Source organism: Puma concolor, chromosome A1 (assembly GCF_028749965.1).
Source record: "Puma concolor isolate L17-30 chromosome A1, mPumCon1.1.hap2, whole genome shotgun sequence".
Lineage (NCBI taxonomy): Eukaryota > Metazoa > Chordata > Mammalia > Carnivora > Felidae > Puma > Puma concolor.
The window spans coordinates 174,495,166-174,514,457 of record NC_141667.1 but is presented as its reverse complement, the minus strand read 5'-3'; the positions used below and the strand labels follow the sequence as shown (position 1 = coordinate 174,514,457).

The window sequence follows — 19,292 nt, the reverse complement described above, 5'->3', positions numbered from 1 at the left end:
ACTACAGAAGTTTTCAAAGAACTTCCAACTGACAACAATGAGATGCTGAACTCTGACGTCAACAAAATAAACTTAAACATAGATACAACAGAGGTTTGCGTGTGGATAAGTCCCAGGGACTCTGATGTCAGTTGACCGTGTGTCCAATATATCCCAACTGCACACACTGCTCACGATACCGAAATTTCACCTCCAGCCCAGACTTCTTCCTTTGAGCCCCGACTCATGACCAATTGCCTACTCAACCTCTCTACTTAAGTGCGCAGCAGGCATCTCAAACTTAACGTAATCAAAACCAAACTCCTGCTCTTCTCCAACAGGTCCTCCTGCAGCCTTCAGCAGCTCATTTCATGACGACTCCATCCTTCCAGGTGCTCAGGCTGAACCCAGAGGCAACGCTGCCTGTCTCTTCCTCTCAAGTTCCACAGCCTAATATCCAAGATGCCCAGCTCTACCTTCGAATAAGCTCTTCCCTGAATCCAACTCCACACCACCGCCACTCCCACCATCCTCCTGGTCAAAGCCACTTTCACCTCTTGCCTGAACCACCATGGAATCTCCTGCCGGTCTCCCTGCTTCTGCCCATGGCGCTCTTCAGTCTATTCTCAATACAGCAGCCAGAATAATCTTACTAAATCCTGAGCAGACCATGTCGTGTCTCTTCTCAAAACTCTCCAGCGGTCCCCACTTCACTCCAAGGAAAGCCAAAGACCTCCAATGACCAACAGAGCCCTCCAGACCTCCTCTCTTGCACTGGCTACTCCCCCAGAATGTGCAGGACTTCTCTGTGAAGCTGTCCCTTGCCACCCTGGCTAAAACTGCCACCTCTCTTTCCCATACACGTACTCCTGACCCCTTTCCCTGCCTCATTTTTTCTTCTTAGCACCTATAACCTACTATGTTTTACCTATTTATCTTGTTTATTATTTGTTCTCTCACTAGAATTTAAGTCAAGTGAAGGCAGGGACTGTTACCTATCTTGTTCACTGTTATATCCTGAAAATTTGGACCAGGGACAGGCAAACATTTTCTGTAAAGAACTAGATCATAATTATGGCTAGAAACAGATAGAATAGGAATAAAGAAATAGATATTTTAGGCTTTGCAGGTCATACAGTCTCTGTTGCAACTACTTGACTCCACTGTTGTAGTCCACAGACAATATACAAATGAATGAGCATAGCCTCATTCCAATAAAACTTTATTTACAAAAACAGACAGTAGGCTGGATGTGACCTACAGATCACAGTTTGCCAACCCCTAGTCTGGAACATTACCTCGAGTGTAGTAAGCACTCAAAAATATTTGTTAAATTGTCAAAGTGTTAAAATACTACCTCTGGCCAGAGCAAACCTAGAATAGTAGGTCTAGTTCTAGAAGCCACATTAATATAAAGACATTGATAAACCAAGGCACATTCAGTTTGACCAGATGGAAGAGGGTCTGAAAACCCTGCCATTTAAAGGCATCCTAGGAACTAGAGACAATTCTCTGAAATATTTAATGGGTCCATGACAGTGGTCTTTGAATACCACAAGGCCATCATGTGAGGGGGGGGAGTCAATGTGCTGTGTTCTCTCTCTCTCTCTCTCTCTCTCTCTCTCTCTCTCACACACACACACACACACACACACACACACACAAAGATACAGATGGCTAGAAACTGCCCAAAAGAAAACTGGCTTAATACAACATTTCTGGTATTTCGGTATGAAGGCCTAAGAGACACTGCCCACTGCACAATGTCTGGAAGGGATTCCTGTACTGAGTATGAGTGAAGAACTCTACTGTCCAACCGTGTAATTCCCTGACATTGGAAGTACGGCAGACAGGAGCTAGCTTGGGGGAAAAGAGCAGACAGAAACTAAGCCCCATGAAGAGGCCAGCAGAGAAGTGGCCATGGAACCAGGAAATGGAATGAGAAGCTAAGTCCATGCAGTACAAGACTGGGGAGAAGAGGTAAGTATGAAAGTTGGTTGGCTAAGATGTAAAAGGGGAGGAACATGGTCTTGAACGACTGTATCAAACACTACGAGGTAGGGGCGCCTGGGTGGGGCAGTCGGTTAAGCGTCCGACTTCAGCCAGGTCACGATCTCGCGGTCCGTGAGTTCGAGCCCCGCGTCGGGCTCTGGGCTGATGGCTCGGAGCCTGGAGCCTGTTTCCGATTCTGTGTCTCCCTCTCTCTCTGCCCCTTCCCCATTCATGCTCTGTCTCTCTCTGTCCCAAAAATAAATAAAAAACGTTGAAAAAAAAATTAAAAAAAAAAACAACAAAAAAACACTACGAGGTAGCAGGGAGGGGCAAGATGACTGAGGGGCATCCACAACACTTCTCGATGTTCTCAGGACACACTACCCCTTTTCCACAAATCTGTGTCCCACACACGCCCACCTTCCTCACGGAACCGCTACCATGGGAGCACAACTCTGCCCTACAACAGCGCACGCCTGACATGTTGTGATTAGACACACGGATCACACTTCCCAGTCCACCTTATGGTCAGAGGTGACCAGGTGACTGACACCTGGCCCACAAAATGTGAGCGTAAATGACGTAGGTCACTTCCACGCCACGAACACAGAAACCAGCCACATACAACTTCTTTCCAGCTGAATAAAGAGGACTCAATGGAGAGCACCCAAGGACCAAGCCACAAGACATGAAAAGTCCAGCGACTGAACAAATGTACAGTGTGGTTCCCCACTGCCACCAACCCCAAACAGACTATAAACATGAGATTAAGTGTGGCTTGTTTTGTTTTTTAACTAAATTACTAAGATTTGGGGCTTGTTTTGTTCAGCAACTAGCACTATTTACAGAATCAAACAGACAAGACTGTGTGAGCACTTTGAGAACAGGAATGTTATTTTTATGGATTTGAATGCAGCAACGAGAAAGGCACTCAAATGTTGGCTGAACGAATTACCTAAACCACAAAGGGGCTGAATCAGTACCCCTGGCCTCCCACTGTGCTCTCAAACAGAGATGGATTTTAAGGGCTGAGAAAGAGTTCAGAAAAGTGGTTCCCAAACTTTAAGCATTTGAGTAACCCAGAATCCTGTTAAAAAATTCTGATTTCAGGATGCCAACAGCTCTCCCCCCCAAGCCCCAGATTATGTTCCTTGGGTAAGGAATGAGATTCTGAAATTTACATTGATTCTCTATCTAGGAAATAAAGTACGGCAATACACAAACAAAAATGTTAGGTTACAAATGCTAAGGTAACATAGCTATCTTTTCATATGTATTCACTGCTCACTATCTGCCAGACACCATTCTGTTTACCAGTGTCTGGTTCATTTCATACTCTCAACAACCCTATGGGATGCAGACAACGATTATTCCCACTTTATTTGCCCATGGTCAGGGGAGTCGTAGAGTCAGATTTATCCCCAGGCACTTTTAGATTCAGATGGGGCGCTGTTCCACTGTAACCAGGATCAGGGCTCAGTGCTGTATAAATGTGCCTTGGGCAATGGTGCTGAGAAAGCCACACAGGCTTCAGCCTTGCTCTCCCCCATCCGCTCCCACAACCCTGGTTGTGAACCCAAGGGTTCACTGAGAGCCAGCTGCCTCTCTTCAGTCAGGACCCCAATCCTGGCTCTGGGGGACCTGCACAGGCAGAATAGTTACAAAATCTGCCTCACCTCATCCGAAAAGTCTCATAGTGAGAAACTGTTGAAGAGGAGACTCAAAAAGTAGGTTCTGAAGAATTCTAAATGCCACTCTTAAGAACTGTTCTTGAAAGCAGTAAGGAGGGGCGCCTGGGTGGCACAGTCGGTTAAGCGTCCGACTTCAGCCAGGTCACGATCTCGCGGTCCGTGAGTTCGAGCCCCGCGTCGGGCTCTGGGCTGATGGCTCAGAGCCTGGAGCCTGTTTCCGATTCTGTGTCTCCCTCTCTCTCTGCCCCTCCCCCGTTCATGCTCTGTCTCTCTCTGTCCCAAAAATAAATAAACGTTGAAAAAAAAAAAAAAAAAGAAAGCAGTAAGGAGTAGCAGAGGTTTTTAAGCAGGAGGATGGCAGGGATTTGTTTTAGGGTAAAGACTGGAAGTAGGAAGATCCGCTGGGAGGAAGAAAAGCCAAGAGCATGAGCTGAGGCTGGAACAGGAGAGGGATACAGGCTCAGAGGTGTCCGCCTTCCCTTGGGCTCTCACACACTCACATTCAGGAAACACTTGCTGAATGAAGGACTCAAAGGGCATGTCTAAAGTTGAATCAATGGGATTTGATGTCAGAAGACAAAGTCCTTGAGAACAGACAGGTTCTGGGCCCCTGGGTGGCTCAGTCAGCTCAGGTCAGCTAAGCTCAGGTCAGCTAAGTCAGTCAGCTCAGCTAAGCGTCCAACTTCGGCTCTGGTCATGATCTCGCTGCTCATGAGTTCGAGCCCTGCTTTGGGCTCTGTGCTGACAGTTCAGATCCTGGAGCCTGCTTCAGATTCTGTGTCTTCCTCTCTCTCTCTCTGTCTCTCTCTCTCTCTGCCCCTCCCCTACTCACACACTCTCTCTCAAAAATAAACATTTAAAAAATTAAAAAAAAAACGGACAGATTCATGTCTTAATAACTGGATGGACAAGAAAACACATGGCAATTCAGGAGACGGCATGATGGAGACAGGGTAGGAAAAGGTGTTTCACATACAAACATGTGAAGAGCAAACTCACTCACTAACATGACTTTTAAATATCTGCTGGATAGTCAGCATACTCATTTATTTCTTTGGTCAACCAGTGTTAACCTGTCGGAGCTAAAGGCAGGCAGAGACAGGAGCCTGAGAACAGGCGGCCACTGTGTGTGCTGCGGACTGGGGGCAGGGTACCAGCTGGGGCAGTGACTTCCCCCTCCTCCTCGCTACAGGTCCCAGACAAGTTACATAACCCCTCTGGGCCTGGATTTCCTCCAGTATGACATATTCACGGTCTTATACAATTGAGGATTAACAGGGACATTAAATGTAAATGAGTGAGCAAAAAATTCTGAGCCCACAGGAAGCATTCAATAGGTGTTAGTTACGATCTGAATTGTTATCTAAATGGACCCATCTCAGGAGGACTAAGCATCCCCTACCCCCCCAAGTGTCCAGCAGGAACTTAAAATGTAGATCCCCAAGTCCCACCCACACCAACCAGAACCAGAATACCTAGAGACAGGGAAGGTTCCTCATCTGTATTTTTACGGGCATCTCATAAAATACTGCTGAAATAGATAACGTGAGTTTTAACTTCTAAAAAACATTCATCTTACTCTCTAACTTACACTTTTGGTTGTGTCACTGTATGTACATAATATATATAAAGAGATCCTAAAAGGATTAATCTCTTTGGGTGTATCAATCTTTGGGGCACCTGGCTGGCTCAGTCGGTAGAGCATGCAACTCTTGATCCTGAGATTACAAATTCAAGCCCCACGATGCATGTAGAGATCAAAAATATTTTTAAAATAAAAATAATTGGGTCAATCTTTAAATGGATCTAAAACTTATATTCCAGTCTTTAGGAGCCCCCTGGCCATAACAACCTGAGGCTTTAACTCTGGACTAGGTGACTTCTAGGTGACCTGCATTAACAATCATCCCTGTCTTCCAATTTTAAGGCTCAGATATTCATTTACATGCAGTCACAAAGAACTTGCAGGGCCAGAGCTAAGTGCTGGGTCCATTCCAAAGCCTAGACCTTCCCACTGCATCACTGCCAACCACTTCTGCACAATTCATCAGCATAGAAACATTGAAAATACTTGCACAGGCTCAGAGCTCACACAAAGAACACCCCCCCTCCGCCCAGAGACATTCTCCTGGTATCAGACAGGGTGTCCTGGCTCCACTGAAAAGTTACAGGTTAAGATTTTAGATAAAGGCTCATGTTGCACACAAGGACCCTGGGTTCCACACCCCACAGAGCAGGTGCAGCCTGGGAGATGTGCAAGGAGGGAGGGGATCCCCTGGAGGACTCAGAAAGGCAAATTAGCTGAATGAACACTAGTTAACCCCTTTCATGTTGAGCAGATGCAGAAACTATAGGGATAAAGACCCAAAAAAAATTAAGTTTAAGCTATAGGAGATAAACTTAGTAAATTTTGTTACACTGTTTATTTCACTGCAGGGGCTTAGTAAATTTCAATAAGGGTGTTTTGCTTCAGGCTGTAGTTATTGTACAAATTTGCCAAAACTCCTCAAACTAAATGCTGAAGACACAAACGGGCTGAGGCCAGAAAAAGGGCCCTGGAAAGCTAACCCAGCCTCCATCAGTAACATCTGGATTTCTGGTAACAAACAACAGAAGATTAACATTAAGAGGCATTTTGGGAGCATGCCAAACAGGCTCAGTCAGAAGAGCGTGCACCTCATGATCTCCAAGTTGTGGGTTTGAGCCCCATGTTAGGTGTAGAGTGTACTTTAAAAAAAAAAAAAAAAACCTTCAGGGGTGCCTGGGTAGCATAGTTGGTTAAGCATCTGACGTCAGCTCAAGTCATGATCTCATAGTTTTTGAGTTCAAGCCCGCGCATTGGACTCTCTGCAGGGAACTGGTTTTGGATCCTCTGACCCCCCTTTCTCTGCCCCTTCCCCTGCTTGTGCGTGCTCTCTCAAAAGTAAACATTTTTTTTAATCTTTAAAAAAAAGTGGGGGGCATCTTGAAACTGGTGCAAAGCCCTAATTTAAAATGAAACATCTCTGGGGGGTGCCTGGGTGGCTCAGTAGGTTAAGTGTCTGACTCTTGATTTTGGCTCAGGTCATGATCCCAGGGTCTTGGAATTGAGGTATGCGGTGGGCTCTGTGCTAAGCATGGAGACTGCTTGAAATTCTCTCTCTCCTGAGGACCCAAAATCACGAATGAAAATGGATTTATCAAAACCAATCCCTCAGAAATACAAGCAATTATCAGAGAATACTATGAAAAATTAGATGCCAACAAACTGGACAACCTGGAAGAAATGGATAAATTCCTAGACACCCACACACTACCAAATCTCAAACAGAAAGAAATAGAAAATTTGAACAGACCACAACCAGTGAAGAAATTGAATCAGTTATCAAAAATCTCCCAACAAATAAAGAGTCCTGGACCAGATGGCTTCCCTGGTGAATTCTACCAGACATTTAAAAAAAATTTTTTTTAACCTTTATTTTTATTTTTGAGACAGAGAGAGACAGAGCATGAACGGGGGAGGGGCAGAGAGAGAGTGAGACACAGAATCAGAAGCAGGCTCCAGGCTCCGAGCCACCAGCCCAGAGCCCGACGCGGGGCTCGAACCCACGGACCGCGAGATTGTGACCTGAGCCGAAGTCGGACACCCAACCGACTGAGCCACCCAGGCGCCCCTTCTACCAGACATTTAAAGCAGAGATAATACCTATCCTTCTCAAGCTATTCCAAAAAAATAGAAAGGGAAGGAAAACTTCCAGACTCATTCTATGAAGCCAGCATTACTTTGATTCCTAAACCAGACAGAGACCCAACAAAAAAAAAGAGAACTACAGGCCAATATCCCTGATGAATACAGATGCAAAAATTCTCAATAAGATACTAACAAATCGAGTTCAACAGCATAGAAAAAGAATTATTCACCATGATCAAGTGGGATTCATTCCTGGGCTGCAGGGCTGGTTCAACATTCACAAATCAATCAATGTGATACATCATATGAATAAAAGAAAAGAGGGGTGCCTGGGTGGCTCAGTTGGTTAAGCGGCCGACTTCAGCTCAGGTCATGATCTCGCAGTCCGTGAGTTCAAGCCCCGCATCAGGCTCTATGCTGACAGCTCAGAGCCTGGAGCCTGTTTCAGATTCTGTGTCTGCCTCTCTCTGACCCTCCCCGGTTCATGCTCTGTCTCTCTGTCTCAAAAATAAGTAAAAGTTGGGGCGCCTGGGTGGCGCAGTCGGTTAAGCGTCCAACTTCAGCCAGGTCACGATCTCGCAGTCTGTGAGTTCGAGCCCCGCGTCGGGCTCTGGGCTGATGGCTCAGAGCCTGGAGCCTGTTTCCGATTCTGTGTCTCCCTCTCTCTCTGCCCCTCCCCCGTTCATGCTCTGTCTCTCTCTGTCCCAAAAAAAAATAAATAAACATTGAAAAAAAAAATTTTTAAAAAAAAGTAAAAGTTAAAAAAAAAAAAAAAAAAAGAACCATATGATCCTGTCAATCGATGCAGAAAAAGCATTTGACAAAATACAACACCCTTTCTTAATAAAAACCCTCAAGAGGGGCGCCTGGGTGGCGCAGTCGGTTAAGCCTCCGACTTCAGCCAGGTCACGATCTCACGGTCAGTGGGTTCGAGCCCCGCGTCAGGCTCTGGGCTGATGGCTCAGAGCCTGGAGCCTGTTTCCAATTCTGTGTCTCCCTCTCTCTCTGCTCCTCCCCCGTTCATGCTCTGTCTCTCTCTGTCCCTAAAATAAATAAATGTTGAAAAAAAAATTAAAAAAAAAAAAAAAAACCTCAAGAAAGTCGGGATAGAAGGAACATACTTAAACATCATAAAAGCAATTTATGAAAAGCCCACAGCTAATATCATCCTCAATGAGGAAAAAGTGAGAGCTTTCCCCGTGAGATCAGGGACACCATGACAGGGATGTCCGCTCTCACCACTGTTGTTTAACATAGTGTTGGAAGTCCTGCCTAGCATCAGCAATCAGACAACAAAATGAAATAAAAGGCATCAAAACTGGCAAAGAAGTCAAACTTTCACTTTTCACAGACAGGATACTCTACATGGAAAAACCCATAGACTCCACCAAAAGACTCCTAAAACTGATACATAAATTCAGCAAAGTCACAGGGTACAAAAATCAATGTACATAAATCAGTTGCATTTCTATACAGCAGTAATGAAGCAAAAGAGAAATAAAGAAACTGATTCCATTTACAATTGCACCAAGAACTATAAAATACCTAGGAATAAACCTAACCAAATAATGTAAAAAATCTGTATGCTGAAAACTATAGAAAGCTTATGAAGGAAACTGAAGTAGACACAAAGAAATGGAAAAACTTTCCATGCTCATGAATCGGAAGAATATCGTTACAATGTCAATAATACCCAAAGCGATCTACACGTTCAATGTAATCCCAATCAAAATTGCACCAACATTCTTCTCAAAGCTAGAACAAACAATCCTAAAATTTGTATGGAACCACAAAAGACACAAATAGCCAAAATAATTGAAGAAGAAAACCAAAGCAGGAGGCATCGCAATCCCACACTTTAGCCTCTACTACAAAGCTGTAATCATCAAGACAGCATGGTATTGGCTCAAAAACAGACACATAGACCAATGGAATAGAATAGAGAACCCAGAATTGGACCCACAAATGTATGGCCAACTAATCTTTGACAAAGCAGGAAAGAGTATCCAATGGAAAAAAGACAGTCGGTGATGGGAGAACTGGTCAGCAAAACATGCAGAAGAATGAAACTGGACCACTTTCTTATACCATTCACAAAAATAAACTCAAAATGGATAATGGACCTGAATGTGAGACAAGAAACCATCAAAATCCTAGAGGAGAAAGCAGGCAACCCACCTCTTTGACCTCAGCCACAGCAATTTCTTACTCGACACATCTCCAAAGGCAAGGGAATTAAAAGCAAAAATGAACTATTGGGACCTCATCAAGATAAAAAGCTTCTGCCCTGCAAAGGAAATAATTAACAAAACTAAAAGGCAGACAGAATGGGAAAAGATATTTGCAAATGACATATCAGATAAAGGGTTAGTATCCAAAATCAATAGAGCACTTACCAAACTCAACACCCGAAAAACAAATAATCCAGTGAAGAAATGGGCAGAAGACATGAATAGACACTTCTCCAAAGAAGACATCCAGATGGCCAACAGACACATGAAAAGATGCTAAACGTCACTCCTCATCAGGGAAATACAAATCAAAACCACACTGAGATAACACCTCACACGTGTCAGAATGGCTAACATTAACAACTCAGGCAACAACAGATGTTGGCGAGAATGCGGAGAAACGGGAACCCTCTTGCACTGTTGGTGGGAATGCAAACTGGTACAGCTCTCTGGAAAACAGTGTGGAGGTTCCTCAAAAATTTAAAATAGAACTACCCTACGACCCAGCAACAGCACTACTAGGAATTTATCCAAAGGATACAGGAGTTCTGATTCACAGGGGCACATGCACCCCAATGTTCATAGCAGCGCTTTCAACAATAGCCAAACTATGGAAAGAGCCTAAATGTCCATCAACTGATGAGTGGATAAAGAAGATGTGGTTTATACATACAATGGAATACTACCTGGCAATGAGAAAGAATGAAGTCCTGCCATTTGCAACTGCGTAGATGAAACTGGAGGGTATTATGCAAAGTGAAATAAATCAAAGACAGTATCCTTATGTTTTCACTCATATGTGCATCTTGAGAAACTTAACAGAAGACCATGGAGGAAGGGAAGGGGAAAAAAGTAGTTACAAACAGAGAGGGAGGGTGGCAAATCACAAGAGACTCTTAAGTACAGAGAACAATCTGAGGGTGGATGGGGGGGGAGAGAGGGGAAATGGGTGATGGGCATTGAGGAGGGCACTTGTTGGGATGAGCACTGGGTGTTGTATGTAAGCCACTTTAACAATAAATTATATTTTTTTAAAAAATCAGATCCTCTCTCTCTCTCTCTGCCTCCCTACCCCACTCATGCTCTCTCTTAAAAAAAAAATAAAATACTATCAGCTACCTAATAACGTACACCACAGCCACTGTTTGGAAAGAAACTAAACTAAATGAATACATGACACGTCTGCATTCCCAATCACTGAGGGCCCAATGCAGCCAACCTCTAGAAACCATTACAGCACTCAGCATTATCTGCACTTCCCTCGCATCCTCAGCCTTCTCTGAGAAGTCTCCAGAGAGTCTACCCTGGCACCAGTGGCAATCTCCACAACAGCATTCACTTTGCAAGATGACAGTTCACCAACTGTGCCAGTGTCAGGGGAGTGAGAATGTAAGCCATTCTCCGGTGGCCCAAACCCTCCTCAACCCCATTCTCTGGGGACAGGTCTGAGCTGCTAACCACAGGCAGGAGGGTGGATGGATAAATGCAGAGCACACCCCTAGGGATGCTGTGCAGCGGGGGAGCCGGGGACATGTCCAGGGAGTCTTGAGGGACAGGATGATCTAGTGCCCAGCTGGATACACCACACCATTTACTTCCAATAATGGGAAAAGAGGAAGAATTATTCAATAAACCATGATGAGAAAATGGGCTGTCTGGGGAAAAATGGGGCCTCTCTTACACCAAATACAAAAGGAAATTCTAGCTGCCTTTAGCATTAGAAAGAAAATGCTGGGGCGCCTGGGTGGCGCAGTCGGTTAAGCGTCCGACTTCAGCCAGGTCATGATCTCGCGGTCCGTGAGTTCGAGCCCCGCGTCAGGCTCTGGGCTGATGGCTCAGAGCCTGGAGCCTGTTTCCGATTCTGTGTCTCCCTCTCTCTCTGCCCCTCCCCCGTTCATGCTCTGTCTCTCTCTGTCCCAAAAATAAATAAACGTTGAAAAAAAAAATTAAAAAAAAAAAAAAAGAAAGAAAATGCTTATGGAGATTTAGACGACACCGGAATCTAAAAAAGATCTATTACAGAAGCAACAGGAAAAACCAGAAAGAAAGAAAGAAAAAAAAAGAAAAACCAGAAAGAAAAGCCCGATTAATGATACATAAATTTATGTAGGGGAGGGGTGCCTGGCTGGCTCAGTCAGTTCAGCAGGTAACTCTTCATCTCTGGGTTGTGAGTTTGAGCCCCACAATGGGTGTAGAGATTATTTGGAAAAAAAAAAAAAAAAAAAAACAACTCTGATCTAAATTCAGACAAATGAAAATCTGAAAAAATATGATAAGCACTATTATAAGTTATTTCAAAAAGTATAAATGCCTCATGGGAAAAAATGTAACACAAATTCAAAGATATTTAAAAAAAGCTCCATCTATATGAATCAAATTCAAATTAAAACTTTGGTATTTTTAACCTTTTAAGCACCTTAATTCAGGTATTTAAAGTTGACAATGAAACATGCATACAAGCCGATATTGAGGGTCAACTGGTCCAAAACTGGGAAATCATTTTGCCTTTCACCACTTACTCTACTTCGGGGAGTAGAGAAAAAGGAAAGACGCACAAAGATACATGGACATGCATTGCATCATAATCAGAAATAAACTGTACTTGACACAAGTGAAAGACTGAATAAACCACAATCATTAAATATACTGTTTTGACGATTTAAGCCCATATATAAATGTTAACCATTGGAAATTAAGAAAGAATCAGGATCCAAAACTATTTGGCTGGGGGGGGGGGGGGGGGGGCAGAGACTACTTGGTTTTGTAGAAAAGACACATGCACAAGAGTTTTAGGAGGAAGACGAAAACACAACCAAAACATCAGCAGATATACTTGGCTAATAAAAACAAATCATCCAGGGGCACCTGGGAGGCTCGGTCAGTTGGGTATTGGACCCTTAATTTCAGTTCAGGTCATGGTCAAAAGGCTCGTGGGATGGGGCCTCAAGTTGGGCTCCATGCTGACTATGGAGGAGCCTGCTTAAGATTCTCTCTCCCCCTCCCCCCGCCCACTCACACTCTCTGTAAAATAAACCATCCATATTCCTTTCTTTTTCTGTAGTTTTAAATTTCTTACAAAAACAGAAATATATATATATATATTCTTTTGAAAAATTCGTAACGGGGAAGCCTAGCTGGTTCAGTCTGTAGGGCATGCAACTCTTGATCTCAGGGTTGTGGGTTCAAGCCTCACACTGGGTGGGCACAGAGCCTACTTAAAAAATAGAACAGGGGCACCTGGGTGGCTCAGTCAGTTAAGGGTCCAACTTCAGCTCACGTCATGATCTCACGGCTTGTGGGTTGAAGCCCCACGTCAGGCTCTGTGCTAACAGCTCAGAGCCTGGAGCCTGTTTCAGATTCTGGGTCTCCCTTTGTCTCTGCCCCTCCCCCACTTGCATGCACACTCTCTCCCATTTAAAAATAAATATTTTTTAAAAATTGTTTAAATAAAACAAAAATCCTCAACAACTGCCAATAGCCACAAACGTTATGACCCCTAGACTCTAAGCCCAAAGTGTGCTGTGAAAACACCAAAACCCCAGTAAGGCCATTTGTATAGAAGTCAGTAAAGCTAGTTATCAGCATCATTTGGATAGACGGCTACCAGTTCACAAGTTTAGAAAGCAGATGAAATTTAAGAAAAGCAAATATCCAATGAGAAGCTGAAAACTAGGGCTTTTCTCTACAAGCTGAAAACTAGGGCTTTTCTCTACAAGTTGGGCCTTATCTCCTGGCAGTACTCCCTAACTGGGCTCATTTCAGCTTTCCCACCTGCAGCCAGAAGGGTACACATGGAAATCACTAAGGTGGCCTCCGATTTTAAAACCTCTAAAACTGCAGGGGCACCTGGGTGGCTCAATTGTTTGACCATCAGACTTTGGCTCAGGTCATGATCTCATGTGAGTTTGAGCCCCTCGTCAGTCTCTGTGCTGACAGCTCAGAGCCTAGAGCCTGGAGCCTGCCTGGAGACTGCTTCGGATTGTATCCCCCTCTGTCCCTGCCCCTGCTGGCTCATGATCTCTCTCTCTCTTTCACAAAGTTAAATAAACACTTAAAAAAATTTTTTTTAAGCCCTAGAATTGCAGAAGGTAAATAAACCAACGTAGGATAGCAATCACGGTCAATCTGACCTCAAAAGACTTGCACAACCCTTTTTTAAAACTGGAATAACAATGCCACTGGGAGCGGTGGCTTCAAGCAGCGAGCCAGGCTCAACCTTCCATCAGCATCACCTGCAGCACCTGTTTCAAACCCACCCCCCCAGAGTTTCTACATAATTTACAGAACTGGTCTGAAATGGGGGCTGGAGAATTTGCATCCCTAACAAGCTCCCAGGTGATGCAGATGGTAAAGGCGTTAAGAGCCCGGCTTTGAGGACAGGTGCCCTAAAGCATGGTGATAGCTTTCACAAGCACCATCTCATCTCCAACAGCAGTTAACTTTAAGAAACTCCAGCCTGCAAGACCAAAAGTGTGTATGGACTAGCCTTCTCCACGTATTTAAGAGCAAGTGTCCCAGGGCGCCTGGGTGGCTCAGTTGGTTAAGTGGCCGACTTGGGCTCAGGTCATGATCGCGCGATCCGTGAGTTCAACCCCTGCGTCAGGCTCTGTGCTGATGGCTCAGAGCCTGGAGCCTGTTTCAGATTCTGTGTCTCCCTCTCCGACCCTCCCCCGTTCATGCTCTCTCTCTGTCTCAAAAATAAATAAACGTTAAAAAAAAAAATTAAAAAAAAAAAAGAACAAGTGTCCAAACAGAAGCAGCTCAGTACAGCGGTTACAAACACAGGCTCAGGAGCCAGACTGCCTGCTTTGGGATCCTGCTCTACATCTAAATAGCTGTGTGATCCCAAGCAACTTCACCTCTGCTTCAGGACTGTCAGGTGTAAAACAGAGAGAAGCACTCCTTCCCCTGCAGTAAGGAAGCTGGAAATAGCTTCATCCAAAATCCTCATCTTCCCATTTTCATGTGAAAAATCCACAAACAGAAAGTGCTTCAGAATTCCTTGCCCTGCCTGAAGTTAAGGAGACATTTGCCTGCTTCACCACTGTTGACGATACCCACATCCAAATTCCTTCTTCTACCCATAGTCCTCTTTCCTTCAGAGGGGCCAAAGGGCCAAGAGATGTTCCCACACAAAGTGAATACACCAATCAAAACAAACGTAGGCGTACTCACCCCCTTGGGATCTCCTAGGCTTACCCCATTTAAAAGAGTAAATTATCAGAATGTGGGTAATGTGTGGCTCTAGCCTTCAGGTTAGTTTGGGGTCAAGAAACAAAAGATCTAATGCAAATGCAATTTAAGTCCAAAGGTTCAGGCCCACCTAGTTAGTAGTCCCAGCTACGACATGGAAAACTAGCCAAGAGCTTCACCTCTCTGAGCCGTTTTTCACCCCTGTGTTTTCTCCCAGCTCAGGGACCCTCCAATAATTTTAGGTCCATAGGGCGCCTGGACAAGACTACCTGCATTAAGACCACGGATCACTTCTACAAAGGCTAGAGATCCAGAGACCACAGGCTTCAAGGACCCCATCTCCAGAGCGGTCCTCAAAGGTGGAAATGGAAATAATTGCAATAAGGAAAGCGGCTGTTCAAAGACATGCTCCAGTTGTGGCTCTGTGTGGCCAGGATAAAAACGTGTTAAAGAGCAGTGTTCCCATTTATTAAATAAAAAAGCTGTTATTTTACCCACATGAAATATGCCACAACTAGATACTAGGACACGGTGTGAGACACACAGGAACAGAGGAAGGGGAAGAGAGAGACATGGTCACAGCCACACAAACATACAAGGGAGCCCGGTGGAGTTGCAGCTCAGTGTCACAGAAGGAATATCGGAAGAGGTGGGGACGCCGTGGGGGAGATGGCAATGGTCCAGGGCACTAATTAAACTGCGGTTAAGTTTAGATAAAGGAAGCTGTTCACAAGCTGCTTGCTTAGGAAGAAAAAGGTGCAGCTTTAGTTCATAAGAAGTGCGAATCCCTGAGCGGCACCGGGGAAGTGGGCTAAGGGGGGAAGGGTCTAGTCGGTTCTCCCACTGGGCAGTAATTCTCCCCGGGCAGCTACGGCTCTCCCCGTCCCCAGCTCCTGCTCCGACTCCTGCGGCCGCGGTCGCTGCTGCTGCTGCTGCTGCTGCTCCCAGGCACTGGAGGCTGGCAGAGCCGCGAGCACCAAGGCAGGGATCCCCTGGTCCCCAGAACCCCTCTCCGGCCCTGTTCCCGCCCGCCCTGGGCGCCGGGGCGCAGACGGGGACCACGCGGCCGGCGTGGGGCGGCCCCACGGGCGGCTGGAAGCCGCGTGCTCCCGTCGCCGGCTGCAAGAGCTCCCACGCCGCGACCCTCTGCCCTCCAGCCCCAGAAGGCGCCGGCAGCGACAGGCAGGCGCGCGGCGGCGGCGCGATGTCGCAGCTCGGGCGGGGCGCTCACCAGAAGAATACGCGCGAGCAGAGGTTCGCGTCCTGCAGCGGGTTGGGCTTCACGTCCGGGTACACGGGCAGCATCTTGCCGGCGGGGTCGTGCTTCTCCCGGAGACGCGGGCGGGGATGCCGGAGCTCCTGTGCCGCGCGGGTCCTCACGGCGGGAGCCCAAGAACCACCCGCTTCCGGGAGCAGAGCGCCGGCGGCCCGCCCCGTTCCCGCCCCCACCCCCGGGCCGCGCAGCTGCTGCCGCCGGGAGACGGGAGCCGCGCGCCGCGTGCGAGGCGGCGGGACGAGGGCGGCGGAGACCACGCTGCCCGTACCCCGAGCAGGTGCGAGGCGACGCCGTTGGATGAAGGCGGGTAGGCCGAGCTCGCGGCCCGCAGGTCCCTGCGCGGAGGCGCCCACGTGCTCAAACCTGGATGCAAACTTTGCATAAATTCGGGCTCCCAGCCCCGGCACCCTGCTGAGGGTGCCGAGGGGAGGCTCCGGCTCTGCCCGCCCCCGCGGCTCGGAAACGCCCCCTGGGCTGCTGCTTTCAGAGCTGCGGGACGGCTTTCGCCTGCCTTCTGGGCTGGCTGCCCTCATCAGGACCAAACAAGGGTGCTGGGGCAGGTGGTCCAGCCTGCGAGCCAAACGTTTGACCTCAGACAACAGCAGGATTTAGCACAGATTATCTTTGTAGAGCTGCAAGACCTAAAGAAAGGTAATAGAGGATTGAAGATGAATGCATGCTGTCATTGGGGGCAAGCCTTTCCCATCTCACCTGTTGCATTGCACGAAGGAGCTCTTGGCAGCTTTTTGCTGCCCTCTGAGATTGAGAAAGGCCGGTAGGGAGGAGAGAGCCGGCCTTATGGTTTCATTCATCATGCCCTGGGAGCCCAGCAGAGTAAAACTAGCCAAGGGAACATGTTACAGAACACTGGTTAGTTGCACTGCAGGGGGGTCTTGACTCCCTTCTAACTTTAACAAGGCCAGATTCAAGAAGGTGTTGTTATTTATTATCCCTGTTTTCCAGATGAGAAAGATAAGACTAAAGGACAGAACTTATACATCGTCCATAAATGATGAAACCCAATTTGGACTCAAGTCAGAGTCCAGCATGGGCTGCCCCACTAGTGATGGTCAGTGTGCGTGAAAAGTGCCCAAATAGGCTGGTGGGATGAATGAATGATTGCAGGACCTGATGAACAAAACCTTGGACTCCCACTCCTAAGTCTTTGGTTGTTGTGTGGCCATCTTACCAGCTCAGCAGCTTCTCTTCCCTCCAACCCTAATTGAAGAAAAAGCAAAGGTTTCAGTTCAAAATACTTACAGCAAGATCACTTTTTTTTTTTAATTAAGTAAACTCTACCCCCAAGGTGGGACTCAAATACACCACAGGAGATCAAGAGTTGCAAGCTCTACTGATTGAGCCAGCCAAGTGCCCCAAGATCACTTTACTTTTTAATAATTTCCCATTTACCTTGGCTAAAATGGTGTTATCGATAATGGCTTTGGTTGCCAGAGGGGAGGCGAGTGGGTGAAATAAGTGAAGAGGATTAAGAGTACACTTGCCAGGCACCTGGGTGACTCAGTCGGTTAAGCCTCCAATTTCGGCTCAGGTCATGATCTCACAGTCAGTGAGTTCGAGCCCGGTGTCGGACTCTGTGCTGACAGCTCGGAGCCTGGAGCTCGCTTCAGATTCTGGATCTCCCTCTCTCTCTCTCTCTCTGCCCCTCCCCCGCTCGTGCTCTGTCTCTCTCAAAAATAAAATATTAAAAAAATATATACACTTAACCATGATGAGCGCTGAGTAAGGTATGGAATTGTTGAATCATTATATACACCTGAAACTAATACAATACCAGTGTTAATTATACTTGAATAAAAAATGACTTTGAATGTCAGTTATGCAATATGAAAAATGTTGGAAAACTGGTGTAGACCAATGTGACTATAGTTGACAATACTATTCTGTCAAGTATACTGTGTTCTTGAAATTTGCTGAGAGAGCAAATCTTGGGTGCTCTTAACTTAGGAAAAAAAGAAAAATGGTTAAGATGTGAGGTGATGGGAGGGGTTACCTGGGTGGCTCCATCAGTTAAGCATCCGACTCTTGGTTTCAGCTCGTCATGATCTCACGGTTCATGGGTTCGAGCCCCTTGTCAGGCTCAGCAGCTGGCATCTCAGAGCCTGCTTGGGATTCTCTCTCTCTCTTCTCTCTCAGCCCCTCCCCCCGCTCACACTGTCTCTGTCTCTCTCGACTTAAACAAAAAGATGTGAGGTGATGGACATGTTGATTGGCTTGGTTGTAAATATTTCATAATGTAGATGTATACCAAGTCTCAGTTGTACACCTTCTATACAATTTTTTGATTGTCACTCATACCTCAGTAAAGCAGGAGAGAAATGACTTTTAAAGAAAGCCTTGGGGTAGCTGGGTGGCTCAGTTAAGTGTCCGACTCTTGATTTCCGCTCAGGTCATGATCTCCGTTCATGAGTTCAAGCCCCTGTCAGTGCAGAGCTTGCTTGGGATTCTCTCTCCTCTCTCCTCTCTCCTCTCTCTCCTTCTCTCTCCTTCTCTCTCTGCCCCTCTCCTCTCTGTGCTCTCTCTCTCTCTCTCTGTCTCAAAATAAATAAGTATACTTCAAAACAAAAAGAAAACCTTACTATTTTCATTTTTTTATAAGTCAAATGTGTAAGAATAGCAAAATGTTGACCATGTTTAATTGATGGGTGATGGGAGTTTATTATACTATCTCCTTGATATTTCATGTATGTTTGATAATTTCCATTATAAAAAGGAAGACATTTAGGTCTGAATATTATAAGAAAACTATAATTATTCAATTATTCCCTTTCTGTGTTAGCTCTTTCTCAGATAATGCAATCTATAAACCTAAATAATCAGCCCTCCCCTGATTATAGTTCTTGAAACTCCCTACATTTTCCAGCCTAAATGCTCAGCCAGCAGGTCTGAGTCAAGATGAAGGCCATGCTCTCTAAAGTTAGAAGTCAAGTGACTTCCCTTGTCACTCTGCCCCAGGCCACTCTCCAGCCCTACAACTCCCAGAATCATAGTTAGCTGGTTACAAACTGCCAAAAACACTCTGTCCCTTCAGCTTCTGCTGAGTCCTTTTTTTTTTAAACTAAGATCTTTTGAAACCTCTTACCATTATTTCCTGTACATGAACTAATATGGTATTTAGAAGGATTATGAGAACCAGTGTTAAATTATAGGGAGAAGACTAGATTTGGAACCAGGGGACCAGGCGTACAGACTTTTCACTTATTACCTAAACTTCCTGACCCTTCTTTTCCCCAGGTCTAAAA

The 19,292-nt window shown here is 45.9% G+C and overlaps 1 protein-coding gene across 2 annotated transcripts in view; it reads right to left on the bottom strand.

Moving 5' to 3' along the window:
- ABCC4 (ATP binding cassette subfamily C member 4 (PEL blood group)) overlaps positions 1 to 16,463 on the bottom strand; it is a 267,510-nt gene extending 251,047 nt beyond the window's left edge. The window contains exon 1 of one of the 2 annotated variants that reach the window (XM_086709433.1): positions 15,988 to 16,463. In XM_086709433.1, coding sequence (XP_086565559.1) covers positions 15,988 to 16,061 — 74 coding nt within the window. In that variant the 5' untranslated portion in view covers positions 16,062 to 16,463. The remainder of the gene's footprint in view (positions 1 to 15,987) is intronic. The other variant, XM_086709438.1, reaches the window with a different exon arrangement.
- Positions 16,464 to 19,292: the final 2,829 nt, after the last annotated feature.